Below are 27,683 nucleotides of genomic sequence, written 5' to 3' on the forward strand. Positions count from 1 at the left end.
AAAGCCCCTACTTGCCTTGGATTTTGAAAACTGATTATGAATCCCAAACTGATGATTACAGTCAAATTTACGTTTACAGCATATTCGTTTATGATTATGGCAGCCTATTCTGAGTCCAATAATTGGTTTGGACTAGTCCAATAATTGGTTTTTGGCTCACAATCGGTTCTCATAATCTTAAACGATAGGGTGTAAATGTAAATTTGACTGTAATAATTGATTTTGAACTCACAATCGGTTATCTTAATCTTAAACTAACAGGGCCATATTTTGAGTTCGATAATCACTTTTGGACTCACAATAAGTTCAATCCAAAATAAACCGAGCCAAAACAAATAGTAGCTTAATTTTGAATCCAATAATTAGGCCTAGTTCGATTTATATTTTTAAAATCGCTTGTGAGTCCAAAATCAATTATTGGACTCACAATCATGTAATTTTGACTCCAATAATCGGGTCTGAACTAACAATCGGCTGTCAAAAAGTTTTTGACTCACAATCGGTTCTCAAAATCTAAAGAGAAATACCTTTTCAAATCTAAACAGAAATCTAACATTAAAATCTCTAACACAAGAGAAACCCTAACCCTAAAATCAAACTAAAATTAACAGAAAATGGCTTCTTCTCTCTCCCTAGGGCATCACAAAGCTCGGAAAATTCGAAATTGATCATAGCTATAACCCGAGGTTATTCTTTCTCCTCAATTTCTACCTTTTAAAAAAAAAAAATCGGTATTCTTTTTAGGGTTTTGCTAACCTTTTCGATCAGGAATTTACTCATGTTTTGATAATAAAATCTCAAAACATGTGTAAAAGTCTCAAAGTATGTCTAAATTCATGTTCTCAAGAGCTATTAAATGTCCCTTAATGAGTACTCTAAGGGCACTCGTTAGCAAAACCCTTCTTTTTATTGGGATTGGATATGCTGAAGTTTGTTTTGATTTTAGGAATTTCATTTGGGCAGAATTACAGTGTCTTGGAAATTTGTGTTTGAGTTAGAGATTTCTCTTCCATCCATTATGTTTCTGTTGTTTGGAGATCTTTTTTCATGTTTCAGAATCAGGATTGTTGTATCCTGGAATTCTAATTTGAATTTCTCTTAAGCTTGATGGTCTTTTCAAACTCTGCTTTTGTTTTTGTTCTAGAAGTTGATTACATTGTCCTATGAATATTTTAAAAGAATTTTCCCCACGCATCTTTGGCACCATGTGGAAAATAATAGGATCTCCCAGCATTTGTAGTTGTAGAGGTGGAAATTTTTAGTGTCCTGCTGAACTTAGATCCCTGCTTGATTGTGACGAATTACCACGAATTAGTGAAACAATATGGAGGTGACTGAATTTTGGTTCTATCCTTCTTGAAATTCTTATTTTCATCGTGTTGTCATTTTTGCATTATTTTCAATTAACCATAATGAACTGACCTTCCTGACATTTTTTTCTTCTTGTTGATTGCGTAGAATCATATATTTTCTTTAGATTTTGTAGAGTACTTCTGTCGTTTGGTTTGTGATTATTGATTTGTTTATATGTTTCCGTACTGATGTAGGATATTAAGTTTACGCTTTCGCAATTTTCTAGAAAGGTGTCAGGGTTCCTTTCGATGGGCGCTCCTAAGCTGAAATGGACATCGGAAGAAGAGTCGGCCCTTAAAGCCGGAGTAGTTAAGCATGGGACGGGCAAATGGCTCACGATACTGAAAGACCCAGAATTCAGCGGGGTCTTGTCTTTGCGTTCAAACGTGGATCTTAAGGTATGAATCACTTAGCCTTGATTTATTAGCTAAAATCGGTTATATAACTTAGCATTGAGATATATGGTTTCACCTTTGGACAGGATAAGTGGCGAAATATAAGTGTGACGGCAAATGGGTGGGGATCAAGGGAGAAGGCTAGGCTGGCGCTGAAAAGGAGTCAGCAGATCCCGAGCCAGGAGGATAACCCTATGGCCTCTTGCAAGGATGAAATTGTCGACGCTGAGCCTCGTGCAATCTCTAATGGAACATTGCAAATTACAGTCCCAAAGAGATCTATTCCAAGGTTAGAGTCAACTTCTAATCATTCATTGTAAATTATAGTCCCAAAATCGCCTTGTTTCCCAATACCACTTTCCTAATTCAAGTAGGAAAGTGCAGAATCAGATTGGATTTGCCCGGGGGGTTTTCTCAACATAGTTGTGCTTATTCTAGTACTGAATTTTCATCTTAAATGTCCATCATTTGCATATGGTTCAAATCAGGGAAGCAGGATTCGTACCTGAGGGTGGGGATTCGCGATTCCCCGAATCGCGAATCGGAATCGTGATTCGATTCGATTCCCCGATTCTGGGGAATCCCGAATCGATTCCGTCGGAACCCCGATTCCCAATTTTGGGAACCCCGATTCCCACTTTATAGGAACCCCGATTCCCAGGCGATTCCCTGCGAATCCCCAGCGAATCCCAACTCCCCAGCGATTCCCCGGCGAATCTCCGGCGATTCCCCGACGAATCCCCGGCGATTCCCCGACAAATCCCCGGCGAATCTCCGTTGACTCTCTGCCAAACCCACGATTCCCGCTTCCAACCATCCCAGGAGCCTTCGATTCCCGCTTTCGAATCCCGAATCGAATCCCGCTTTCGATTCCCACCTTGGCAACCTTGGTTCAAATGATGGACATTTAAGATGAAACTTCAGTACTAGAATAAGCACAACTATGTTGAGAAAACCCGCCAGGCAAATCCAATCCGATTCTGCACTTTCCTACTTGAGTTAAGAAAGTGGTATTGGGAAACAAGGCGAATTTTCCAACAAACTACACAATAAAAAATCATCACATAAGCAAAAAAGCTATGTCCATTTGGTGCGGTTGTAGTAATTTTGCTTTATATTTCATTCTTCTTCTAGGTCTATTCCTATTCTCTTCTCAATCCTACAAAATGTTTAGCATCATCAACAAACCCTATGAGCAGTTCAAAAATTGAGTTTTTTTTATTTCTTTCTTATTGTTAATTCCCACGCAGTCCATTTCTGGACTGCTAGATCTATTCATCGCTTCCTGGGTATATCCTAATCATCTAAATGATATTATTATTCCCATTCAATCTAGTTTGAATCAGATTTTAAATCCTGTTAAAGCAGAGCCTAGTCTGTTGCTCCATTCATTACCAAGACCAGTTTGCCATCTTGGTTGAGATCCAGCAATTTTCAATAAATTTTCCTCCCATATTAGTCTTACATCAATACAGCTGCTACCGATTTCATTTATTTGCATTTAATATGATTCCTGACAATGCTTTGACTCTTTTTTTTCATATTTGTAGTCTAGACAATCTTATATTGGAAGCCATAACCAATTTGAAGGAGCGTAGTGGGTCTAACAAGACAGCTATTACAATATATATAAAGGTATTTTTTTTTCTTGATTGCCTTGAAACTGTAGTTCTGACTTCTGAGGGAGAGATGGTTGATTATTATTTGTTGCTTCTTTGCTTATGATTATTTTGATAATGTGTTCATGTTTGACCACAAATTTTCTCCATGATGTAAGCCCTTCATGCAGTTTGTGTTTTGTTAAGCCTGAGATACACCCTACAACCACTGTCACATCATCAGTGCCAGAAGATAATTTTGATCACACGCACTTTTATCCCTTCTTTCCATATTATCCTTCACAAAACCATCCTTCAGCACTGCAATAACAAACAAGTCTGAGAATAGCTCTTTTAGAGGCTGTAGAGAGCACCACTTGAACCAGAGCCTTATTATGTTCCCTGAATAAACTTTAAAACTGATTCCTTCCGTGAACAGTTGACTAATCTGCAAGATGTCTCTCCAAATCATCACCCCTGAAAATCTAAATTTGTCCTCCGATACCCTATGACCCGGCGAGACTCCATATTTGCCTTTTATAACTTTAACCCAAAGTTGAGACTCCTCCTTTCCAACTCTCCACAACCATTTTCCTAGAAGGGCAATATTCATTTCCTTTATCTTTCTGATACCTAGACCGCCTCCTTTAATAGGTTTGCACACTTCTTCCCACTTCACTAAGGGAATTCCACACTTAGCGTTGTTGCTTTTCAACGAGAAAGGCCTTTGAATTTGCTCAATTCTTTTAACAACACTCGTGGGGCATCTAAATACCAACATTTGATAGATCGGAAGGTTGGCAAGGACCGCTTTAATAAGAGTGATTCGGCCCCCTCTAGAAACCAGATTTCTCTTCCATGTGTCCAATCTTTTTTCCACTCTACCATATGGCCCAAACTGATCTTTTTAGATGTCATTGATTTCGTGCAACTCAATTCTAAATCAATATCCGAACCTTTTTTTTTAGTTCTTATTGTTGCTGTCATTGATTTGTAGCAGCTCAAGTCTGAATCAATATCCAAACCTTTTTTAATTCTTTTTCTTTTATTTTGATAATATGCATTAGGAAAACCATTAGTGTTCAGGAGGCTTTCTGTCATCATTAGGAAAGCCATAGAATTGTGGTTTAATACTCACTCTATCTTTCTACTTGACTGCTGTTTGAGTTAAATTTTGTTGTTCTCAGAAGCATGCATGCATGTTGGTCAGGTGTCATAGGATTAAGCACTTTTATCAATAGTTTGTGTATCCTATTTTCTTGAGAAGGCTAAGCATCACTTGTCCGTTCCATTGAGGGTGAAAAAACAATTCTAGGAAACTCTGATGAGCACTTCCTGTTTTTTTTTTTTTTTTTTTTTTTTGGCATTTGGCTCTTTATGTTCTATCTTCTGAGCAATGTCTTTTGTTGCTGGTACATGATTCCTTTATGGTTGGTTCGTGCAATTTGAGTTGCTTGAGTTGCTTGAGTTGCTGTTTGCACTTATTATAAGTTATAAAATTTGTGAATCTTTATGCCTTGCAGAGTTGAATGCTTTATATTCTTGTGTTGAAGCATGTGTAACTTCTCAGATTCAAGATATTATACACACAAACATATATGTGGCCTTTCAATGTGGGCCTTTCAAATGAATGCTTAGGATCACCCCATCAATGTGGGCCCACCCTTGTTTCCAGCACTCGAGCGCAGATAAGCTATCTGCGCTCGAACGCAGGAACCCTTCTCTCTCTCTCTCTCTCTCTCTCTCTCTCTCTATATATATATATATATATATATATATATATATATATATATATATATATATATATATGTGTGTGTGTGAAAAGTGGTTGTAAGCACGTGCTTAGGGAGCTCCCTAAGCACAAGTGGCTTAAAAAGCCACCGATTGGTCGCTTTTTGTGGACCCCGCAGAGGTGGACCCGCCATACGAACCAATCGGTGGCTTTTGAAGCCACTTGTGCTTAGAAACACCTCTCTCTCTCTCTCTCTCTCTCTCTCTCTCACACACACACACACACATATATAGTGGGCTTTGCATTCTCAAAATTTGGTTATCTTTTCATTATGAAGGTTTTACTTCATATTTTAGTTAATTTCCATTCGGAAACTGTTCTTACTACCTCAGATTTGTTTTTATCCGTGCAGGATCATTACTGGGCATCCCCAAACTTCAAAAGACTCGTGTTTGCAAAATTAAAGGATTTAACATCAAGTGGCAAGTTGATTAAGGTATTGCATTTCCAATTGATTATGATCATAGTAAATTATTTATGAAATCAACTGAACTTTCACAGCTTCAGAATGTTGCAAAGAAAATATGCTCTCTTTTTTAATGGAAAAAGAAAAGAAAATATGTTACTAATCCAGAAAGCATGCACTATTTTTAAAGGGAAGTCCCCCCCCCCCCCCCCCCCCGTAACCGGATAAAATTCCCCCCTAAAACAAATTTCATATCTGTGGACAACACTTAATCTCCTCAAAAGTTCTATAGGAATCCAGTCATTTCATGATGATTTGGATTAAATTCTGTGACTTCTGCTTCATGGGACCTCTTCATGTCATTCGCTGGTTAACAACATTGGTACGGCTGGTTTCAGAGACATTGGTACGGCTGGCTTCAGAGGCCTGCCACAGCCTTGGATGAGATTTTCGAATCTTGGAGGTGTCAATGCATATACGAGCCAACTATATAGCTAGGGGTGCAACTCGAGTCGGGTTAACCTGAAAAAAAAAGTCGGGTCGGGATGAGTTCGGGTTTGGGCAACCCGACCCGAGTGAAACCCGACATTTTTTATAATTTTTTTTGTAAGCTTAAAAACTCGGGTCGGGTCGGGTCAGGATGGAAAAAAAAAGGGGTTCCTCAGGCCAACCCGACTCGAGTTGCACCCCTATGTATAGCTTACGATTAACCAGTCATATTCTCAAGTCTCTGGCTTTCTGGCTTCTGCATTTAGGATTCATTGCAATTATCATTGCACTGGTTTGATAACACATGTGGTTGATTTTTGCTGATAACCTAATTATTGACTTTACATGCTACTATGCTAGAATTATGTAATTGGCTCAGCTTCTGGATTTCTTTACCTTGGAATCAGTAAATTTGTGGTGGTCTTTTCTTTAACTGTGTGATTGGTTAAATTGATCAGTTAATTTTGATGAACTTAAAATCGCCATCTTTTATTTCACATACTAAGGAACATTGTAATTTGAATGTCCAAGCCTCAATGCTCTTTGTCGTAACTTTATGAATGTTTATGATTTTTCTTTTTGTATTCTATTAAAACATATCATGGGTGTTAGTTTTTTCTTTCTTTCCTTGACTCAATAAATGGTATCCTTTGTCATTTATGCCTGGCATTTTGTCTTCCTGTTCTGAAATCCTAATTCTCTGTATATATTCTATAGGTAAAGCGTAACTACCGGATTGCACCAAGTTCCTCCTTTTCCGATGGAAGAATCTCTGGACCGTTAAAAGTTGTAAAGGATGATCCAAAACCTCTTACTAAATCTCAGATTAAGATGAGAAATGTGACTGCACAGGAGGCGGCTGCGGCAGCTGCTGCTCAAGCAGTTGCAGAGGCTGAAGTGGCTATGTTAGAAGCTGAAGAAGCCACAAGGGAGGCAGAAGCAGCAGAAGCTTATGCAGAAGCAGCACATGCTTTTGCGGAAGCAGCAATGATGACCTTGAAAAGAGTAAACGCATCAAAGCTGGTACTAAACTTTTATCACAAATTTAGATTTTTCTTTTTGGGCATGTGTTAGAGGTGCAACTCGGGTCGGGTTTGGGTTGAGGGCTTGTGCAACCCCGACCCGAGTGAAACCCAACATTTTTAATCATTTTTTTTACTAAGCTTAAAACTCAGGTTTGGTCGGGTTGAACTCAGTTCGGGTTTGGGCTAAAAAAAAGGGTTCCTCGGATTGGGTTGGGTTGGGTTGAACCTCGTCGGGTTGGAACTCGGGTCGGGTTCGAGTTGAGTAAATGGTTCCTCGGGTCCGGTTCGGGTTTGCCTCTACCTGACCCGAGTTGGCACCCCAGCATGTCTATACTTGCACATCTTAGCTCATGATGCTGCTCCTGCATTTGAATCTTGCAATTCTAGACTCTGTTTGGGTCTTAAAATATTTTATTTGGTACTTTCCTATTGACACTTTCTCATCCCGCTGCTTGAGCACAAGGTGCTTTAACATCAAAAAAACGTTTTTGCATTTATTAAGATGATGATTGGCTTTCTCTCAGAAATTCAGATCTTGATTGAGATTTCTGGTCTTATCTCTATATGCAATGCCATCATTTTTATCTAATGATTCTCTTTTTCTTGTGATGATATTTTCAATTTTGTTGTCTCAATTTTTTGAAGGCCATGTTCGTTTAAGATTATGACAACTGATTGTGAGTGCCAAACAGATTGTTGGACTCAATTTCACATTTAAATTTGAGCCCAATAATTGGTTTGGCACTCACAATCGGTTGTCAAAATTTTACACAAACAGAGGCCGAAGAGTTGATGATAATCAGGTATATCGAGCTTGTGATACTGTCACTTCAAAAAACTTCTTGATTACCTAGATGATATTTCAATAGCTGATAATTGATACTAAACCCTGCACGATTGTTTTTGCTGGTTTCTGATACATTGGCATCTTTGTGAATCTTAAGCAGATGGTACCAGGTTGAGAGAAGCGCCATGGCCCATCATTTTGATTTACAAATACCTCGGACTTTTTGCTCCCACCTCTGTAAATATGGTAAGGATTGTAAAGCTGATGAAAAAGTACAGGTCTCCCCAAGCTGATAACAGTGAGAGTGTTCACAGGTAGCTCCCCAAAAGTCACCATTGGCTCATGGAACAGTTCTCTGTTCATAACAATTTCGGTTTCTGTAGAAACCATAATTGTTTTGGCTTCTTAGATTAGAGCTGACCATGAAATGGGTCAATTGAATCTGAAAATTTTAGCGTTTTTGTACAGCATATAAACCTTTGGATGCTGAACTGGGTGTCTGTTTCAGCTTTCCAACAGCTCTTATTCGAAATAGAATTCAGTGAAGAGAAAAGAAAAGCTTTTCTTGGTGTGTTCTTATTCATTTTCCGACCCACAAACAATGTTTAAAAACTGGTTTTTGGTCCTCTCTGTTGGAAGACTTTGTACAGGAATATGCTTCAGTGGGGGCAAACTCTTTGTAATACAATGAGGCACTCCCACTAGTACATAGTGGGCCCTGTCCTTGGTTGATCTGAACCGTCCACTTCAATAGGCCCTATGGTGGATCTCCAATGACTTAAAAGATCAGGCTAATTAGACAATCCTAGCATCCAATAATACATATATTTCTGGTTGTTAGTTTGTACAATTGCTTGTTAAGCTTGGCTTGTCGAGGGAGTTCCAAGAAAACTAACTGAGCAATGCTAGGAAAACGGGATTCCGTTTTGGGAAATAAAAAAACGGGCATCAAAGAGCCACGTCCACTAAAAGACAAATGGAGGAACTCAATCCCCATAAAAGGGTCAAATCAACGGTGTCATTTCAGTCCCGTTTTTATTTTCCAAACAGAATCCCATTTTCAAAGTGTTTTCCAAACTAATAATAAAAAGACAATACTAATTTAGAATTGGTTTTTCGTTTTCCTGGTTTTTAAGGAGCTTTTCATGCTCTTCTAACTCCCACCCTCTCAAGTCTATCCATCTCTGGCCCACAAACATTCCATGGAATATTTTTTTCAACATAGATTGTCTCAACCCTGAGAACACTTGAATGGTTCAGGAATGAATTCTTCAAATGTAAAGATTTCAGGTGAAAGTAAAATGCAGATGGAGAATCAGATCTTCAGCTACTATAGAATTCGAACAACTCTGTAATGTTCAAAGCTATGTTGATGAACTATAGTACTAGAGAAGGGGGGGAAGGAAAGAAAAGTACAGATGTGCCATGGAACAAAGAAAACATTTGAGATTAATTAACAAAAAACTAATCTGACATTTAAGTTGATGAGCACATAACCTTTAGATTTTCTCAACTGTGGAAGTCAATTCCACTGTGTGCTGCAATCCACAGATTAACTTTGAAATGCGGTAAGTAATCCAACGGCCGAGTTTCCGCCTACAACAGTTTAAATCCACCTTCGGCAGCAGAAAGATGGCTTGTGACAAACACACATTGGCTTGAAGTAGGAAATTCCCATGTGGTCCAGTCTGGTCAGAGGGCGCCTGAAAGCAAGAGAGACTGATCATATTGAGAATAAGTCTAAACTGCCTCTTTGAGTTGGAAGGTCCTCAGCACGGCCCTCGCTTTGTCATACTCATTTAGTTCTACTAGCATCTTCTTCAAGCGAAGCGCAAGTCGGTAAGTTTCTTCGCTACTTCCACCAGACGAATGCTTCTTCTCGAGCGTCTTTCCTAATGTTGTTATATAGTCCACCAGTGGTTGCAACTTATGGCTGCATTAACCAAGAAAGAAAAAGCTTTTCAATATCCCAGTAGCTAATATATTGTAGAAATCTGAGAAATACCTTCTCAAATAGGATCAAACATGATGTACATAAACGACAAGGAAGAGATGCCAGAAACACAATCGCACAAAAATAAGAACGCAAGATTTATGTGGTTCGGCGGTGTGCCTACGTCCACGGGAGGAGTTTCACTATTTAGTCCGCATCACCGCCAAAATACAAGACATTTGCGCACACACACGCATAGAGAGAAAGAGAGAGAACACAACATGGAACAACGATCAATATCTGGTCTAACTATTTGTTTAGATATAAAGAACCCTCTGAATCATTTGTATTCAGCATAGCAGCAGTGTAAAAACTCTTGAAGTAGATCATTGACTCGCCCGGTCCACTCAGTTTTGGCACACTACCATGTCAATAAAAAAGTCATTGTACTTATTGACTCACCTGAGTAGACTCGTTTTATCTTGTGCAAGTTCTTATCAGCATACAAGGTTCTAAAGATCTAGTGATCAGTCACTTTATGGGCAGGCAAACCTCAACAAATAACTAGTCATAGAATTCCTTTTTAAGTTGTCATGGGAATTTCATAATTTAACAACGCTTGCCAAGTGTTATCCATGGGTTCAGTTCAGTCCTTTTCGTTTCGTTAGTTACAGCCTTCCATGTCTCAAGAGAGGTCGGTTAAGGGGTCTAAATTTCTCTGCATCCCATAAGGAGATTCTATCAATTCCGTTCAGCGTTTTGAAACTTTCCATTAATTAACAAAAGAGTTGAAAAACAATATTGGTATAGTAATTTTGGCAACCTTGAGACTATTAATGTTTTTTCAAAGAAAGAAAAATCACACACTTCCAAAATCAGCAGATCAATGTGAGCCAAGTATACACAGTATTATTCATCAAGCCATGTATATTTAGGAGTTTCACCTGTGACACAGACTGTTTCTAAAGATGACATCAAGTTGAAGAAATAATACTAGTGTAGTTCGATGGAAGGGTTTCTCATCACAGCATTTGATAGGAACTGAAATATTTTTCTGCCTTTGATAGGAACTGAAATCAATTTCTGCCACATACTGTCAAAGAAACCTCGAAATAATTTTAAGATAAAGGATCATTAAATATGAAAAAGAAGCGCTCTGAAAGAACATGGATGAGTCTCATGAAGGAAAGAGAGAGGAAAGAATTATCATACAGAAAATATTTAGATGAAGGAGGTGTGGAGAGGGGGGTCAGGCCAAACTTCAAGTAACTTAGTTGTTATAAATCTCATAGGATATTTCAGAAGTGTCTTGTTTGGTATTGGCACATTGGCTTTCTTTCTAAGTTTTATCATTTATGTGTAATGGATAGTCAACTTGCCGGTTCCTTCTATAGTGGGTTTCTCTATATGAATTTTTATATGGTGCCCGACCGTTAAGTACCGTGAAAGTGGCAACACCCTTGATATTTGATCCAACAGCAGCACACTTTTTAAGAGGCTGCCGTTGGATCAAATATCAAGGGTGGTAAGTTGACGTACCACCTTCACGGGACTTCACGGTCTACCACCATGTAATTTCTCTCTATATTGTGGTTCAACTTTAATAGGAAAGTAGAGTCAATAGCTGGGAGTCAACAATTGATGGTGTGTGGATACCGTCTACAGGGCGTGGGAATATCATTTCTCTATTAACAATTATACATGTAATACTATTAGTTTTATTTCCGCTCTCAAACTTCTAGGCTTCTTGGATGTCCCTAAATACCTAATTTCTAAATATCTTAACTCCAAATCTAGTATTCAAACAAATATAATTGTGAAAGACGTATATCAAGATTCAATAAGCAAGACATTAGAGATGCTTTCTGAAGGTACATATCATTTTGGTGAGATTTTATATGGTGTGAGTTATAGTCCCGTATTTTTCAAGAAGTATCGTACGGACAACATCATAGGATGATCCAAACTGTCCATATTATGGAACACAATGTAAATAGCTTGTTCCCCTAAAATCATTTCCACAAGTTAATCCTAGCCCTCTGATCTATAGAGGTTTTCATAATATGCAGTTACTCTAAGATTGTAGGGTTGGGATCATCCTATGGAAATGACTTTTGGGGAACAACCTATTTACGCGGTGTTCCATCTTATGGACGGTTTGGATCATCCTATAATGTGGTCCGTACAGTACATTTTGAAAAATACGGGACTATAGGGGCTTACTCCATAAAAAAACTCCATTTTGGTAATTCTATAATATATACTAGCAGTAGATAAAGTGTATAGCAATATCTGATAGAAACTTGGAATTTGAAAAGCATACCGATTCTAATAAAATACAAAAGGTGTTTCCTAAGTCAGCATTGGTATGATCATAGGAAGCGACAAAGCGTGCACAATGACCCAGAAAGAGTCCCTGGCAACTATGTTTCAGACAATGAAGATAGGAAAATCATGCAAGCCAGTATATATATATATATATATAGAGAGAGAGAGAGAGAGAGAGAGAGAGAGAGAGAGTAGTGTTCCTGAGCAGCTGCTTCAAAAACTCATGTGGCCCACATTTTTGGGGTGATCCAAAGCATTCATTTGAAAGGCCCTTCCATGGATAGGGTGTGTACCAAAAATCAGCCCTATAGGATCATCCTAACCCAATCAAAGGTGGAGGGGAAAATGGACAGACACTGTTTCTGACCATTTTTTCCCTCCACAAATGGCAGGGTTAGGATGATCCTAAAGGGCTCATTTTTGGTACACACCCTATCCATGGAAGGGCCTTCCAAATGAATGCTTTGGATCACCCCAAAAATGTGGGGCCACATGAGTTTTTGAAGCAGCTGCTCAGATAAGCTATCTGAGCAGCTGCGCAGGAACACTTTCCTCATATATATATATATATATATATATATATATATATATATATATATATATATATATATATATATATATACGAGGAATGATAGATGCAAGGGCCGGAGAAGGGCCCTTGAATAGATCCACGTCATTAAGTGCCAACCGAATTCAGTTTCTCAACCGACTTTAAAAATGACGTGTCTATTCATGGGCCCTTATCCGGCCCTTGCATAAAGAAGGTTCTTGCATCTATCATTCCTCTATATGTGCGCGCGTGTGTCTGCGGTATACCTGCACTCTGCTGTCACATTGGGGCCAGACCAAACCCCTGAGACTGACGCAATGATCCTTTCTGTCCTGGTAATTGCATCATGAATATTTGGTGTGACGCTTCGTATATGAGGAAGAATTTTACCACTTAAGAGTTCATCAAGAGCGAGTTGTTCCAGAACTGAAAGTGCAAGGATATCCTTCCATAAGCAGATATTTTTAAGCAAACGAACAGACATTCCAAATCGATATGCTGCAATTCGTGCCGCATCTGGCACAGCCCTTATTAGAAGTGTGCTCCACGTTGGAACCTATTAATTGAAAATGATAAAAGAAAATGAATCAAAAGAAATACTATAATAGGTCCACGCAGATATCACCAATTAGGCAATTATGTGTGCATTGTACACATGATAGGGGTTGAATTAATTAGAAAACATACAGTGAGGTCAGCAACACCATCGGCTAAACGAGTATGAATAGCGGCAAACAACTCCCGAAGAGCCTTACTGGAAGCTGGGACATAACTGATAACCAAGTTCGTAGCAGAAACTGCTTTTTTTGTTGCCCGGGTGCTCATCATATCCCAGCAGTGAGCAATTTCATGGTGCAAAATAGGAAGTGCAAGCTTTTCAACTAATCCAGGAATAAGGTTAGCATCGGCATCATCTGGATTGAAGTCACTGCCATTCTCTGGCAATCCGTAATCGAACAGTACAGTGTGCCTAAGAGAGTAAAATATAAATAATAAAACAGGATAAGAAATCTGCAGATAAAAATCTGATCAAGGTTTTAAATTTCGGCCGAGATACAGAAATGTCAGCCGAAATTTTGGATTTCGGTTCAGACCGACACCGAAAGACGAAAGTACATAGATTCGATGTAGGTCCAGATTTCGGCTGAAATTTCGGAAAAAATTCCGGCCAAATTTAAAATTTGAATTTTTTTTTTCACCCGAAATTTCAGAATTTTTGGTAAAAAATTCCGAAAAAACCGAAATTTGTTTTTTTAATAATTTCAGCTGAAACCGCCGGTTGCGGCTGAAACCAACATTTCAATCTTTGACTATGATATAATATGTAGATAAAGCATGCTTAAGTTTTGTGAATGCATACCACTGCATGTTATTGAAATCTGCATCTTCATAGAGTGGATCCCATTTTAAAAGCTCCAATCTCACGTAAGGGGAGAATATAGAGGGTGCACTTAGGGACATATAGGCATCACGATAACTGGATAAATAATATTTCTTCCACTTCTCCATCCTTTCTTTGACAGTAGAAAGCTTGGAATATTCATCATCTGCATCGCCGAAAACTTGTTCGGCAGTCTGCAGCAACTCATCACGCAGAGACTGGTACGCACTACTCTCACTATCACTCTCATCGGTACTCGACTCTCCTTCTATTCTCTGATAAGAACTATCTCCAATAGATGACATTCTCTTCGACTCGGATTGAGCCTTTCTGAGTTTTCGTGACTCAGCCCGCCGGATCAAATCCATGCGTTTCTGCTGGTTGACATCTCTACCAAATTCATCCAACTGAACCGGAAATTGTGATCGTTCTTTTGCTGCAGCAGATGCAGCTTGTGCTGCTGTGGTAGCTGCAGCAACCACTGATGCACTGCCTCCTCTACTTAAAACTGGCATTGCTGCCGTCACAGCTGGTTCCAGTTCTGTCATTTCATCAGTGTTGTCAGCAGCTCGTCTTTCTATAATGGCTGATGCACGTTCTTCATGAATTTTCTGCATTTGCTCTTCAAGTTCCTCTATGAAAGGAGCCTTATCCTGAAAATACAGAGGTTAAAATATGAATTAGTAAGATTCTGCAAAAATGGCAAGTTTAATGAATTATGTAACGAAGATCATGTACATGAGAAAACGAACAGAAACCAGAGACGGGTATATGGATGATTGATGAGTGCATGGTCTGGTTTAGCCAATGATACAGCAAAAAATAATCAAAGAACAAGCAAACTAAGAAAATCCCTTAAGAAAATAAGCAATCTAACACTTGATTATTGGCTAACTAAACCATTGAACTCCCTAATAAAGATCTATCAAAACCTAAAAAGGACCAAATCGAAAACGGAAAGTAATTATAAGACATATCAATTTCTCAAACTGGCCTCTTTGAAGCCTTCTAATATAAACTCCTAGATTCATTCTCGCACCACATTTTCAAAAACTCCAAAACCTAGAATATCCTTAAATCTTATAGTGCAAGAAATCAAAATTTAACCACACTACCAATATATGTTATTGTCCTAGTCACAGACATCGTTCTAGGGAATTTCTCGGTAAGGGAAAATATAGGGATAGATTAAATTTGTTTTATTTTTTCGGGTTTATATCGGGAAAAAAACGATAAAAATAAAATTATTTATAAATTTATAAATTAAGAAAAATGTAAAATTAAAAATATAGTAAAAATACCATAAAAATATCGTGATAGCATCGCGATATTATCGTGGTAAATGAAAACATCGCTATATTTTTCAAATTCCAGGCATTATTTCAGAATTTTGTTGTTTTATCAAAATGTGGCGATAAAAATCGCAAAGGTTAACTACATTCACGGCAAAAGTTAAATGCCGAGCATGCCAAGTGAAGCGCACTCTTACAAGAGTACACTTTTGTCCTCAATATCTAAAATGTACATGCCATATGGGTGGTGTTAAGTTGATACAGATTTCCAATGTCCTAAAGGATACCAAAGAATTACCCATTTAAACATGAAGATTTCGTTCCTTCCAACATTAAATCTAAAGTACTCTAGTATGATGACCAGTTGAAGAGCAGTTAGCAAAAGATATACACAATAAAAAGACCAAATACACAAAAAGAATGTTACAAGTATTAAACATTCAGGATGATGTACAGAAAGTATAAAAATATATGAGTGGAAATCAATACCTGTAAAAATTCACATATAACAGAAACAAAGTGACGAAGCTCTTGCATGAATTTGAACTTCTCATCAGCAGCTTCTAGGGACTTTTCAAGAGAAGTTATATTCAATAGTGATGTAGACAAATTTTCATCAATCCTAGTCATCGAAGACATGGTTCTGCCATGAGTTTCCTAATAAAAAAGAAAGATGAAGTGCAAGGTCAAATAAAAAACCCAATCCGAAATAAATAGAAAGATTAGGAGCAGTCAAACTGAAAAAATATCTGCATGCCTTGTCGACTAAATAAGTAGCATTTAAAAATGATAAATAAGTAGAATAACTTTGAATCTCTTTCAGTAAATGTTGAGTTTTTTTTCTAGATATGTATATGTTTTAACCAGGGATGAGCCAAAACCGACATGTTAGTCCTAATATGAGTATGAACTGCGTAAATTTCAAAAGTTTATATGTCCAAAGACTGCAAATGTTATGTGTTTGGAAAAAGCCCCATGCGTAAACAATAAGAAGCATATAGTTAATAGTTGATACACTCACTTGTATATTGTGGTTTAGCCAATTCATATGTCACAGTTGATAATTGATAAAAAACACATACTTTGTAGATGATACTTAATGGTTGACTTAATGTACACCGTGAGGAGATGATGAAATCATTATATTAATTCAACTTTCTCAAACATTCTAGATTTTTACAAATTTTTCATGAGTTTCTTTTTGTGAATTTCCAAAAATTTGAGAATGTTTCAGCTGAACAGATATGCATTGTGAAACAAGGAAGCGAGAAACGCATCTCAAAAGGGGGAATCATGTTTCCTCGAGAAGCGTTTCCGAAGCGGGAATTGGCTCGATTCCCCAATTTTTAGGAAACGCATTTCAGAAATGTGGGAATCATGTTTCCCAAATCATGGGAATCGCGTTTCTCAATTCATGGGAATCGTGTTTCTCAATTTGGGGAAACGTGTTTCCCCGTCGCTTCCCCGTTGTTTTAATTTTATGGGAATCACAAAAATGGGATACGCGCTCCCCCGTTGCTCCCGTTGTTTCCTTCCACGCTTCCCACCATCCCGGAGAGCCTTCGCTTCCCGCCCTGCCAACCTTGTTGTGAAATTCCAAAAAAATTGAAAAGTTTCAGCCAAAACAGATATATTCAACTCAACTCAACTCAACTAAGTCTTTGTCCAAAACTAGTTGGGGTCGGCTAATAAATCCTCTAGAAAATTTTCATGAAGAAGGAGCCGAAACAGATATGCAACACAAATAAACATTGTTTCCCCAGGACTGAGACGCCTCCCTACTACAATATATTTTTATTTTAATCTTTGGTCAGTGCTACTAGATTCTAAAATTCCAAATGTTAGGGCTTGAATTACTCTATAACCAATATAAATCTCAATGCAATATGGGATATGGCAGTGAGAGACCTTAGAAAGGCAACGACTTGGACTCAGACATGATGAATCTGCATGTGCTTTAGGACCATACACGAGACGAACAATAATAATTCTATTATTCAACTACAAAAGAAGATACACAGTCTCGAAGTAACTGAATTACATGGATCAAAGAAAAAAAGCATAGTCAATGCACTCATTTGTAGTATAAGATAATCTAAGGAGACAATTAAAGTGGCCAACATTGTCAATTACATAAACAACCATGAAATCCATTTCAAGCTTTAATAAAAAAGAAACCTCGACATGCTAAGCCACAAGATGGGTAACAGTAAAACATTAAATGACATAATATAATGACCAGCAAGCAATTATCACACTTAACTAGGAAAAAAATTAATTGATAAGGATTTTCTAGAAAGAGTGATGCCATTTTCCATAAAATAATATCAAAGCCATTTTAGTAATTGTCAGAGGCAGTTCAGTGTTTTAAGCTGAGAGATTTCAAGCAGGAAACCAGTAAAGATAAACAAATTGCACACCTTGAGTGACTTCACGTGCTCCTTCAAAGCTCGTGTAGCAACCTCAGCCTGTTGAGATAAGGACATAACCTCAGCACTCCGTGAAATGCTAACAACACCAACGGCCCCTGTAGTTGAGACATGAGGTGCACTTGACGTTGAGTGGTACGCATTCCCAGAATATGCAAATGTTTGTTGTTGGGTGGCCTGGAGTACCAAAGCTGCAGGAATGCCATTACTCCCTCTATTTGAAATCGAACCATCATCCAATCTCTTGCCGAACCCCTTCCTAAACTGCTCCTCTTCCCATATCTTGTCCTCCTCGTCATCATCATCCTCCCCTCCAAACCCGCCATCTACTCTCAACTCAGCATCAACCACTGTCGTCCTCTCATCGACACTGTCAAAAACACCCTTCGTCATGCCATCAGTCCTCTCTCCAAGCAATGCAATCCGAGATTGAAATTCAGGCTCGTCATCGCTCGACCCACCGATCACACGGTTACTACCTCCATCCAAAGATATGTAATCGGGCGCTACCCGTGACTTCCTGAGTCGCTCTTTCTTAGCCTTAATTGCATCAATTGCCGCTTGGTCGGGGATCAAAGAACCCGTAGAATCCCTACCAACTTTCCCAATCCCCATCGATGCTAACCGCTGCTCCGCATTGTCCTTCTCCATCCTAAACTCAGAATTCTCCTTTTCTTCTTCCGTTATTACAAAAGAGGGGGTCTCGGCCTCAGCCTCATCATGGAGGGCGGGGACGGGTTTAAGGAGGCCCTTCAAAATGACAACAGGTTCTGATGTGGATTTGGTTTGGGAGGGAGGTTTTGACGAGGCGGCGAGGGTACGGGTGTTCTTCTGAAGCTCGCGGAGTCTCTCAACAGTGTATTCGCCGGGCTGGGACTGAACATTTGAAGGAACGGAAGGAGAGGACGATGAAATTCGGTCCTTAATTGTGGTGATTTTGTGAGAAGAGGAGGACAAAGAGGACTTGTTAGAGCGAGAAAAAGACCTATCTCTATCCCTATCTTTGTGTGTTCTTGAGGAAATCCCCGTGGCCGCGTCTTCGTCATCCGCGAAACTAAGAAGCTTGGGCGCCTGGTGTATTTTGGGTTGCCGTTTTTTCGCATCTTTGGATACTTTTGTTGGAAAATTGGGGGTTTCAATGTTCTCTTCACCGTTTGTTTCGTCTTCTTCCGCCCGTCGCCGGAAATTCTTGCCTCTGTTACTCATTACAGAGGCTAAGGCCTTGTTTGGATTGAAGGAATTTCCTGGAAAAGTTTGGAAAAGGAAATTTTTTTTTATAAATTTCCTACTTTTTTTACACAGAGTTAATTGAATCAATTGCAACCAAATTTTACTTATAGGGACCTTCAATTTATGATAACATTCCTCTAAATTAACCACAATCATATTATTTCCCTCTAAACTAAAGCGTTAGGGTTTTTTGTACCATTCCAATAAACAAAGGATTAGGGTTTGTTTCTCTTTGTATTTTGATTTGAAACAGTACGGGATGAATAAGAATTCCGTTTTAAAATCCACCGAATGTGAACTGGTTCGACATGAATATTAAAGCGAGAAAAAAAGTAAAATTATAAGCTGAGTAATGATCGGTTTGTTTTTTTTTCTTGACAAAAATCTGTTCATGGGGAGTAAGAAAAACCCTAAAGCGAAATACCTCTTACTAAGTAGAAGAGATGATTGAGAAGGTGATCACATCGTCAATGTGTGCCATCGAACACCATTAAAATCTGCAAGTTAGAGATTGAGAGAGAAGAAAAAACCCTAGAGTGGAATAACTCTTTTGGGGAAAAATAGAAAAATTAAGGAGGGAGAGGGAGGAGAAGAGAAAAATCAAGCGGGCTATTGTGTAGGTGGGACCCACTGGTTCGATGATCCTAACCCTTCATTGAACGTCCTGCAAACGGACGGTTAAAACACGGAGGCGCAGCGCAAAGCTCTTTCTCCTTAAACTAGAAGGTTATATATTTGCTAATTCTCTCTAAGTTGAATCTACATAAGTGCATAATACACCTTGTGTGAAGGGAAATCATGATTTACCCCCTTTTCTTCCCCAGGCCAGCCTCCTGTAGTGTACTTATGAGCTATGACTTATGAGATCCTCTTATTACACTACTCAAGGGGGTGGCCTGGGTAACAAAATGGGGAGAATTTGCCATACCCACTCGTATACTCAACTCAACTCAACTCAACTAAGCCTTTGTCCAGACTAGTTGGGGTCCGCTAATGAATCCTTTAGAAAATTTTCATGAATCATACCCCTGTATAAAACATAAAATTTCTATACTCCCATTGGTTCCCACACAACGAGTGGTACCACATCAAGGTCGCAAAGGGGCCGGAAAAATCTCGGCCCACAGGCACGCCACGGACAGAGAGAATCATTTACAACTCGCCTCAATTCCAACACAAGGCACGCCAGCTGTTTTGGATTGAATCTTAGCCGTCGGATTGCTTCACCAACCGGACCCAAAATAATCGGACCAAAGCGCATGTTCCGAGAGAATTTCTCTAATCTATAGAAAATTTTATAAATTTCTCCAATCTATAAAAGATAATTATAAGAATATTTCATCACATAATTTCTCATAGTTTTACTAGCTCTCTTTGATACCTCTACTTAATATGAATATTTCTACAATAACATATAAGAGGAATGCTAGACTCACAGGAGCCCTTGTAAAACAACAGGGAAAAGGCGCCCCCGTTGGTCAAAACCAATTTAGGATGCCCAAAAAATCACGGTCATAACTGCCATAAAGCAGTTTTGACCAATGAGGGCGAGGGCGCCCTTTCCCTTGTTTTTTGTAAGGGCTCCTTTGAGTCTAGCATTCCTCAACATATAAAAGGAAAAATTATAAGAAAAAAAAGGCTTACTAATCTAATGTTAACAAGGGATTTGGTGGCTGAAAAGTGAGAGCAGCCACCTCATGAATGTAGACAAAATCTGCAAAAAGTGAGCCTACACGGCTGCTCTCATATGGAACAGCCCATCTGCGAAATGCCTTTTGCAATGGACGCTAGCAAATACCATAAGGAAATGATATCATCACAACCACATTTTGTTTTATGCACGGTTCTAGCTTGTCTTTTCCTTTTTAATTAGTGTGTGAGTGTTTTTTTTTTTTCTTCTTCTTCTTTGGGGGAGGGGGGATGTAATAATGTTTTGTGAGTTTTTTTTTTTTTGTGTGGGGGTGGGGGGCGGGGGAATGTAATAACCTTTTGACAGCTCTTTAAATACTAAAAGACAAGGCAGGTTAGTGCATATAACAAAACAGGGTTGTGCTGATATCACCTCCTTAATAATATTGTTTATAGCGATTTGCTAGTGTCCATCACAAAAGGCATTTTGTTGATGGGCTGTTGCAAGTGATAGCATCCATGCAGTAGGAAATTCAAGAAATGTATTCTGTTTCAGTGGGAGTACACAAGTTAACATTTACCATTGCCATTGTACTTGACAAGGAATTTTGTTCAGCCACTGACTGATTGATTTAATTTAACTGACTCTTATAAATATGAACCTTTTACTTGTTATGTCCTCGTTTAGATGTACGAGCTTTAGAGAAAATCATATTCACGATTGGATATCAACCTGTGCAAGAGGAAATTCAAAGTGTGCCGTAAACATATCACTTATAGTCGAATCCTTGCTTGAACTGCGAAAGTTGCATCGGATTTAGCTATTTGGGTAATTGTGGATAATAGTGGTTTTATGTTTTCGTTGGTAATAGTGGTTTTTTATTTATTTCCCTTTTTTTGTTTTCTTTTTTTTGGTAACGAAGGGTGTCCCCCATCCCCTTCGGGGTAGGACTGTTTTCCTACGGATGCGCGCAATCACCCGGAAACCACGCGCATCGGGTAAGCAAGGGGGGATTTGAACGCTCGTCACTAGGGAGCAAACCCATGACTTTACGCCAAAGAGGAACACCCTTCTGGGGTTTTTGTTTTTTGGTTTTTTTTTTTTGGGAGGGGGGGGGGGGGGGGGGGATAAATAGATTGAGATGTCCTTTCTTATTTTGATGATTTCATTCTTTAATTTACACATGATGATCTAAAAATGTATCTTCATATATCTATTTATCCTTTTATTTATCATATTATCTTTAGCGCCTAGGTTCAGTGTCTCTTTTAATTTGATGCAATCTTCCATCCCATCTATTCTATATCTATCTCTCATCTCTTCTTTAGCTTTCCTTTCCTACTAGTTTCAATTAATGTCAAGGGTTGTGTAAAGTACATTTCAACGTATTGCTATTGTCCCATGTATATTTGTGGCGCATGCGGTTTGATTCATATTTTTTTGTATGTGCAGGTTGTTAGCGTGTTGCCTCTGTAAGGTGGGCCGTCCCAAAGGTTTGCTCAGAGAACTCAGCTTTTAACTGAAGACTACCAAATCTTTTGACCTCTGATGGCTACAACTATAATTCTATACATATATTGGGCAGTACCTGTCCAAGTTTTCTCTTTTAGATATGTTCCTGCTACCCATGGAAGAAAAGGGTGCCCAAAATTATTGTTTTAGTTTTTCCTGATGGAGACCTAAATACTGCTTGATGGATCCACAGCCAAAGATTATTATATGACTAACGTGTTCTCAAAGGCATTTTGCCAGGCTTATTTTCGGATCACACACATGACGAGGCGGTGACAAAGCCTATTTTAGCATGTTTATCCTCCTTAGAAACCCGTATTCGACCCCACTTCTGCATTGTTTACGCAATTGAATCAATTGATCTAAAGCCTGATTGAATGGCATTGATTGAGATCACCTTGATCGGATGATGTTAGGCTCTTGATCTATCTAGTCTCATTTAGGATTCTGCCAAGACCGTTGATTTTTTATAGTCTGTTATCTGACGCACAGGATTTCGATTTGCGATGGGACCAAGACCGTGTGACTGTGTGAGTGGCCTCATGATGATCTATATGATCAACGTTCTTGATCTCACATACAAGTCCCCTATTGCGGCCTTGACCCTGAAATTGCATCTTATGATTGATGGTAAAAGTAACTTTTGAGGGTGGACATGACTAACCCCAAGGTTATCTAAAAGCTTGCGATGTATGCATGTTTTCCTTTATCTATTGTATAGCTTAGCACATTCTTTTTGTTGAGAAAATTCATGGGGCAAAACCAAATGTGATCGTTCACAAATTAACAGAAAAGTAGAAAATAAAACAGCCCACAAGATGAACATCAAGACTTGCGTGGTTCGACCAAGCCTACGTACACGGGCGATAAACACGATCTTCCATTATGAGAAAACAATAAACAATAATTACAATGGATTAAACCCAAACCCAAAAACGCGTAACCATTTCCTTGCTTCACTCACCCAACCGTACACCAAGAGTAACCCAAGAAGAACCCTCTTCTTTCTCCTTCTCTCTCTCTCACATTCCTACTCTTGTCGCACCGGCAAGAGCCTTCATCCTCCTGTGCTGCCGACCCACGCAAGATTACCCACGCCCAACCTCTTTCCCGCAACCCAACAAGAGAAGAAAACAAACCGTCTCTTTATACTTGGGTTTCGGCAATAATATTTTCCGCGTGGGCAAATGTGTACTGCAGGGGGTGAAAATATCATCGCCCTTTCAAAAAACCTAAAACAAAAGTTTCTCGATCGTTTTGCCTATTTCTCTATCCCTTCTTACTAGTCATAGGAACACTTTTGGTTTCCTTTTCATGGAAAAAAATTAGGATGCAACTTGGGTCGGGTTCAACCCGAATTTGGGTTGGGTCGGGTTAAGCTTTTCGCAAATCGGGTTGGGAAAAATCAACCCGAATTGGAAATTGGGTTGGGGTGTCGGGCAACCCGACCTGACCCGACCTGACCCGACCCAACCCGAATTGGAAATTTTAAATTTTTATTTAGTAGTGATGTTAATTCCAACATATACATATGATCCTAGTTTATATTAATATTACTATATTCCATCTGAAGAAGTTATGTATCTGTTTATCTTTTTCAACATTGAAATAGTCTTCATAGTCCATAATGAACGGTTTGGATAATCCTATGGTATGGGCCATACCGTACTTTAATAAAGTGAGGAGTGTGATCATCAAAATATAGTAGTGCGGATAACATTTCCCTTTGTTAATTGTTAATTCCTGTTTGTTTTGGATTTTGAGAACCGATTGTGAGCCAAAAACTGATTATTAGTGACTCACTATTGGTTCTCAAAATCCAAAACAACCTGGCTTGAGTTGAGGTGGTCAACTGTTGGTACCATATCAAATCGGGTCAACCCGACCTAAATTGGAAATTGGGTTAGGTCGAGTTGACGAAATTACAAATCCGTTCGGGTCAAGTTGGGTCGGGTTGAGGAAATTGCAAATCGGGTTGGATCGGGTTGGTTTGGAAAAATGGGTAACCTCCTTCCAAAACTCCAGTACCCTCGGCCAATTTTCAAGGACTTGATAAGCCCATTCAGAAATTGGTAACCCCATTTTTGATACTAGATAACCCCAATCCCAGAGACTTGAAATCCCCCTTCCAAAACTCTAGTACGCTTGGCCAATTTTCAGGGACTTGATCACCCCATTCGGAACTTAGTAATCCCATTTTTTATACTAGATAACCCCATTCCTAGAGACTTGAAAACCCTCTTCCAAAACTCCAATACTCTCGGCCAATTTTCAAGCACTTGATAAGCCCATTCGAAAATTGGTAACTCTACTTTTGAGAGTTACTAACCCCCTTCCAGAGAGTTGATAAACCCCTTCTGCTACAAAACCCCCTGCTTATAGCAACTCTTCTAATGTCATTACAATTCTGCTCATGATAGAAATAACAAAAGAAATGGATGTTGTTTTCATTAAATGTGCTTTATGTATTACATCCCAATTTGTGTATTACAAAAAAAAAAAAAAATTAAGTAAATCTAAAAATATGTAGCCATCCATTCATGTATTACATCAACTTTTTCTTATACAACCACTTGCCTTCCAAAAAAGTGAGTGAAGCCATCCATGCATTATCTCCAGAACTCACCCTAAAAAAATAGCTTAAACCCTAAACAAGTTAAATCAGAAACAGAGGAATGAAAAATAGTGCAAAACCCTAAAAAAAAAAAAAAAAAACAAAACCTAAATACAAAGATATAAATGGTAAGAACTCAACATTCAAGTTTTCAAGATTTGCAAACAACAATAGTGGCTGAACAAGGAGGAAGATGACTGGTAGGGTAAAAAATAAAAAAGGTGACAATGGAAAAGTAAAAGAAGAGGGAAGAAGGAAAAACCAAGGTGTAGACACCCCATTTTGACCGTGCCCTGCACCTCCTTGTTCTGTGCTTAACCCCTTCAAATCAGTGTATTAAAACCCCAAATTGCACCTGGGCTGGCTTAGGGCCCCACCAAGGTCCCTGTGAAATTCCGTCAAGATCTGAGCTGATTCGCCTAGTGGGCAAGCCTCGATAGTGTTGCGGTGCAAGTTTAGAAGGGCGGAGGTGAAATATGTCATTTCCCGTACAAGAGGGCATTCTTGGAAATTTCTATTGCTTCCTCTACAAGCAATCTTTTATGGCCATTAGATCAAATCAAAGGGTTTAGATTAAGAGAGAGAAGAGAAGTTTCTTGCCCCCATTTCTTACTTGGCCCCCCTACTAGTATAAAAGTTATTGTAAATGCACTTGCAAATGGCTGTCTAGGGAAGAAATGGGGGGTAGAAAATATCACATTTTTCTTCCAAAAAGCCCATCGAGTTAGGGTTTTTAGGGAGGAGGGATTTTTTTTTCTTCCCACAGCCGCAAGGAGAAGAGAACGAGAGAGAGAGAGAGTTGCAGGGAGCTCCCTCTTCATTTTTGGGAGAATATATAGAGGGAGAGGAGAGGCCATCACCGACGATCATCTTTGGCCGGCAATCTTTTCTTCTTCTTCTTCCTCCCCACCTCCGACTTCATTCCTGCCGGAGCTCCGGCCATTTTTTTTTTTTGACCTTCTCCTTTACTCCACCACCAACCGCCATCATCATCTCCCCCATCTGCAACCCCCATTCCCATTTCCCGCATCACTCGACCATCAACCACCACCACCAGCCACCATCACCCAAATCAAAACCCCATCTGCAAGCCACCATCAGCTCCACCAAACCTGCAAATCAGCCACCATCAGCCACCCCCATTTCTTTATCTTCTCCGAAATCTGGCCCGGAATCCGACCATCCAGCCACCACTGGATCCACCACCACCGGCCACCATCTTCCCATCAAAAACCCAAACCCAAACCCATCAAAACCCATTTCCAACCACCGGCCACCATCCACCACAGACCACCACCCCTTTATCTACCCAAAACCCATTTTCGAGCAAAACCCATTTTCGAGCAAAACCCACTTCGAGAAAAACCCAAAATCTACCACCGGTGGCATCATCTTCTCCGGCCATCCAAGCCGGATTCCGGCAAGAATCCGGCCCTAGCTACTCTCCCTACCTCCAACCGCCGCCCACAACTATCACCTTCCCCATCTCTCCACCATCATTAAACCCATTTCACCCTCACCCCTTCCATTTCCACCGGATTCCACCATCTCCTTCCCTAGCCTCGACTCCATTGTCGTCGACCATTACCAGCTCCAATCGTACCCTCATTTCGTAAATCTGGTCGCCTTAGGAGTTTGCAGAAAAGAGAAGAGAAGTGAAGCATCGGAGAGGGAGATTCCTCGCCAATATAGAGTTGTGAGTCGGAGCTTATCCATAGCTTATTTTTGCATCGAGATTGGGTTTTGGGGCTCGTCATTTGCAGACCATTGGGTTCTTTGAGTTGGATCTGGATCAAGGCAAGTAGTCTGAATTCTTCATATCTGTTGCTCATTTTGACATAGAAAACCAGCTCCTCGGCTGGTTTTCTCGCATTTGAAGCCTTTTTCTGCATTGTGATTTAAATGTGGGTCAAATTCTCTGATCTATTATTCTTCACATTCATGACTCATTTGGTTAGTAATCTGTGAAGTTCAGCCCGCAGATTTTCGTGCTAATTATTAGTTTTTTTTGGGTTCTTCTTGTTCATATCATGGTTTAATTGTGAAAATTGGATCATATATTTGATCCGGATAATTAGCCTCATTTCAACGCAAATTAACTTGTCCTTTCTATTTAAATGGGTTATCAGGGCTCATTTTAGAGATATAATGATAATGCTCGTGCGGCTTACTATATGGTCAGGATAAGAGAAATTGAGCATGCTTTGGGTTATAGGTCAATCTTTCGCAATCTCACTCTGATATCATGATTCCATTTGATGTGTGGGTTTAGAGATAAATGGTCAGAGCATACGTCTGTGCATGAGTATATGTCTTCGCACCTATATGTTTCTGTGAGCATACATGTTTATGTGAGTGCTGACGTGTTGATGACCGGCGCGTGCTCCTTTTAAAGGTGTATATGAGCATTTTGGCCATTCTTATTAGACACGGGTTAATATGATGATATACTTTGAAGGTAGAATAATGCCAATCCATTTCTACATAGAACCTTGTTGGAAATGTTCCGACTAAATTTTCATTTTATTTTAGGAGATTAGCATTCTGATCGCATTTGGTATATCTCCTAGAGTAGATGATTTTTCGTGCTACAGGGCTAGCTCAACCGTGATTTTAGCATTCTAAAATCAGCCCATTTATTTGCAATTCAGTCTAAAGTTTTTCTGTCGGCTCGGCTACTCACAATTCAGCCCATGGTTGGCTCCCTGTTTTGGCACAATGTGAACCCATGGTTCAGCCGCTGTTAACGCAAATCTGTCCCGTAGTTTAGCTTCGTTTTTATGCACATTCTTAAACCCATCTTTAGGGGACTCGCTCAATCCAAGTAGCGCTCCCCTCTTTTGTTTAGTAGGCCTACCCAACCTTTTGGATTTCTTTTAACCATATTTAAAAAAAAAAGAACCCTTCTCTGGGCAATGATAAGGCTACTTGGAGCCCGT

General features: G+C 39.3%; 2 protein-coding genes across 5 annotated transcripts; one reads left to right on the forward strand and one right to left on the reverse strand.

The window, feature by feature from the left end:
• Positions 1-529: 529 nt before the first annotated feature.
• LOC143854073 (telomere repeat-binding factor 1-like) lies at positions 530-8,426 on the forward strand. Of its 3 annotated transcripts, none has more exons than XM_077363819.1 (7): positions 530-686; positions 1,548-1,751; positions 1,835-2,037; positions 3,299-3,383; positions 5,491-5,574; positions 6,751-7,056; positions 8,003-8,426. In XM_077363819.1, the coding sequence occupies exons 2-7, from the start codon at positions 1,602-1,604 to the stop codon at positions 8,018-8,020; spliced, it is 846 nt and encodes a 281-aa protein (XP_077219934.1). In that variant the 5' UTR covers positions 530-686; positions 1,548-1,601; the 3' UTR covers positions 8,021-8,426. The 3 variants fall into 3 exon arrangements, with proteins under 3 accessions (XP_077219934.1, XP_077219936.1, XP_077219935.1); XM_077363821.1 differs by having other exon boundaries at positions 8,006-8,426; XM_077363820.1 differs by having other exon boundaries at positions 533-686; positions 1,580-1,751.
• Positions 8,427-9,153: 727 nt separating this feature from the next.
• On the reverse strand, positions 9,154-19,680 carry LOC143854247 (GC-rich sequence DNA-binding factor-like protein). 2 transcript variants are annotated; one of them, XM_077364118.1, is made up of 7 exons: positions 19,420-19,680; positions 17,750-19,002; positions 15,819-15,986; positions 14,017-14,690; positions 13,344-13,626; positions 12,923-13,212; positions 9,154-9,778 (listed from the first exon to the last, which is right to left on the reverse strand). In XM_077364118.1, the coding sequence occupies exons 2-7, from the start codon at positions 18,962-18,964 to the stop codon at positions 9,586-9,588; spliced, it is 2,823 nt and encodes a 940-aa protein (XP_077220233.1). In that variant the 5' UTR covers positions 18,965-19,002; positions 19,420-19,680; the 3' UTR covers positions 9,154-9,585. The 2 variants fall into 2 exon arrangements, with proteins under 2 accessions (XP_077220233.1, XP_077220232.1); XM_077364117.1 differs by having other exon boundaries at positions 19,413-19,679.
• Between the last annotated feature and the right edge of the window lie 8,003 nt (positions 19,681-27,683).

The sequence above is a fragment of the Tasmannia lanceolata genome, unplaced genomic scaffold, assembly GCF_043159265.1.
Source record: "Tasmannia lanceolata isolate RefF3 unplaced genomic scaffold, GAP_Taslan_0.1 ptg000020l, whole genome shotgun sequence".
NCBI lineage: Eukaryota > Viridiplantae > Streptophyta > Magnoliopsida > Canellales > Winteraceae > Tasmannia > Tasmannia lanceolata.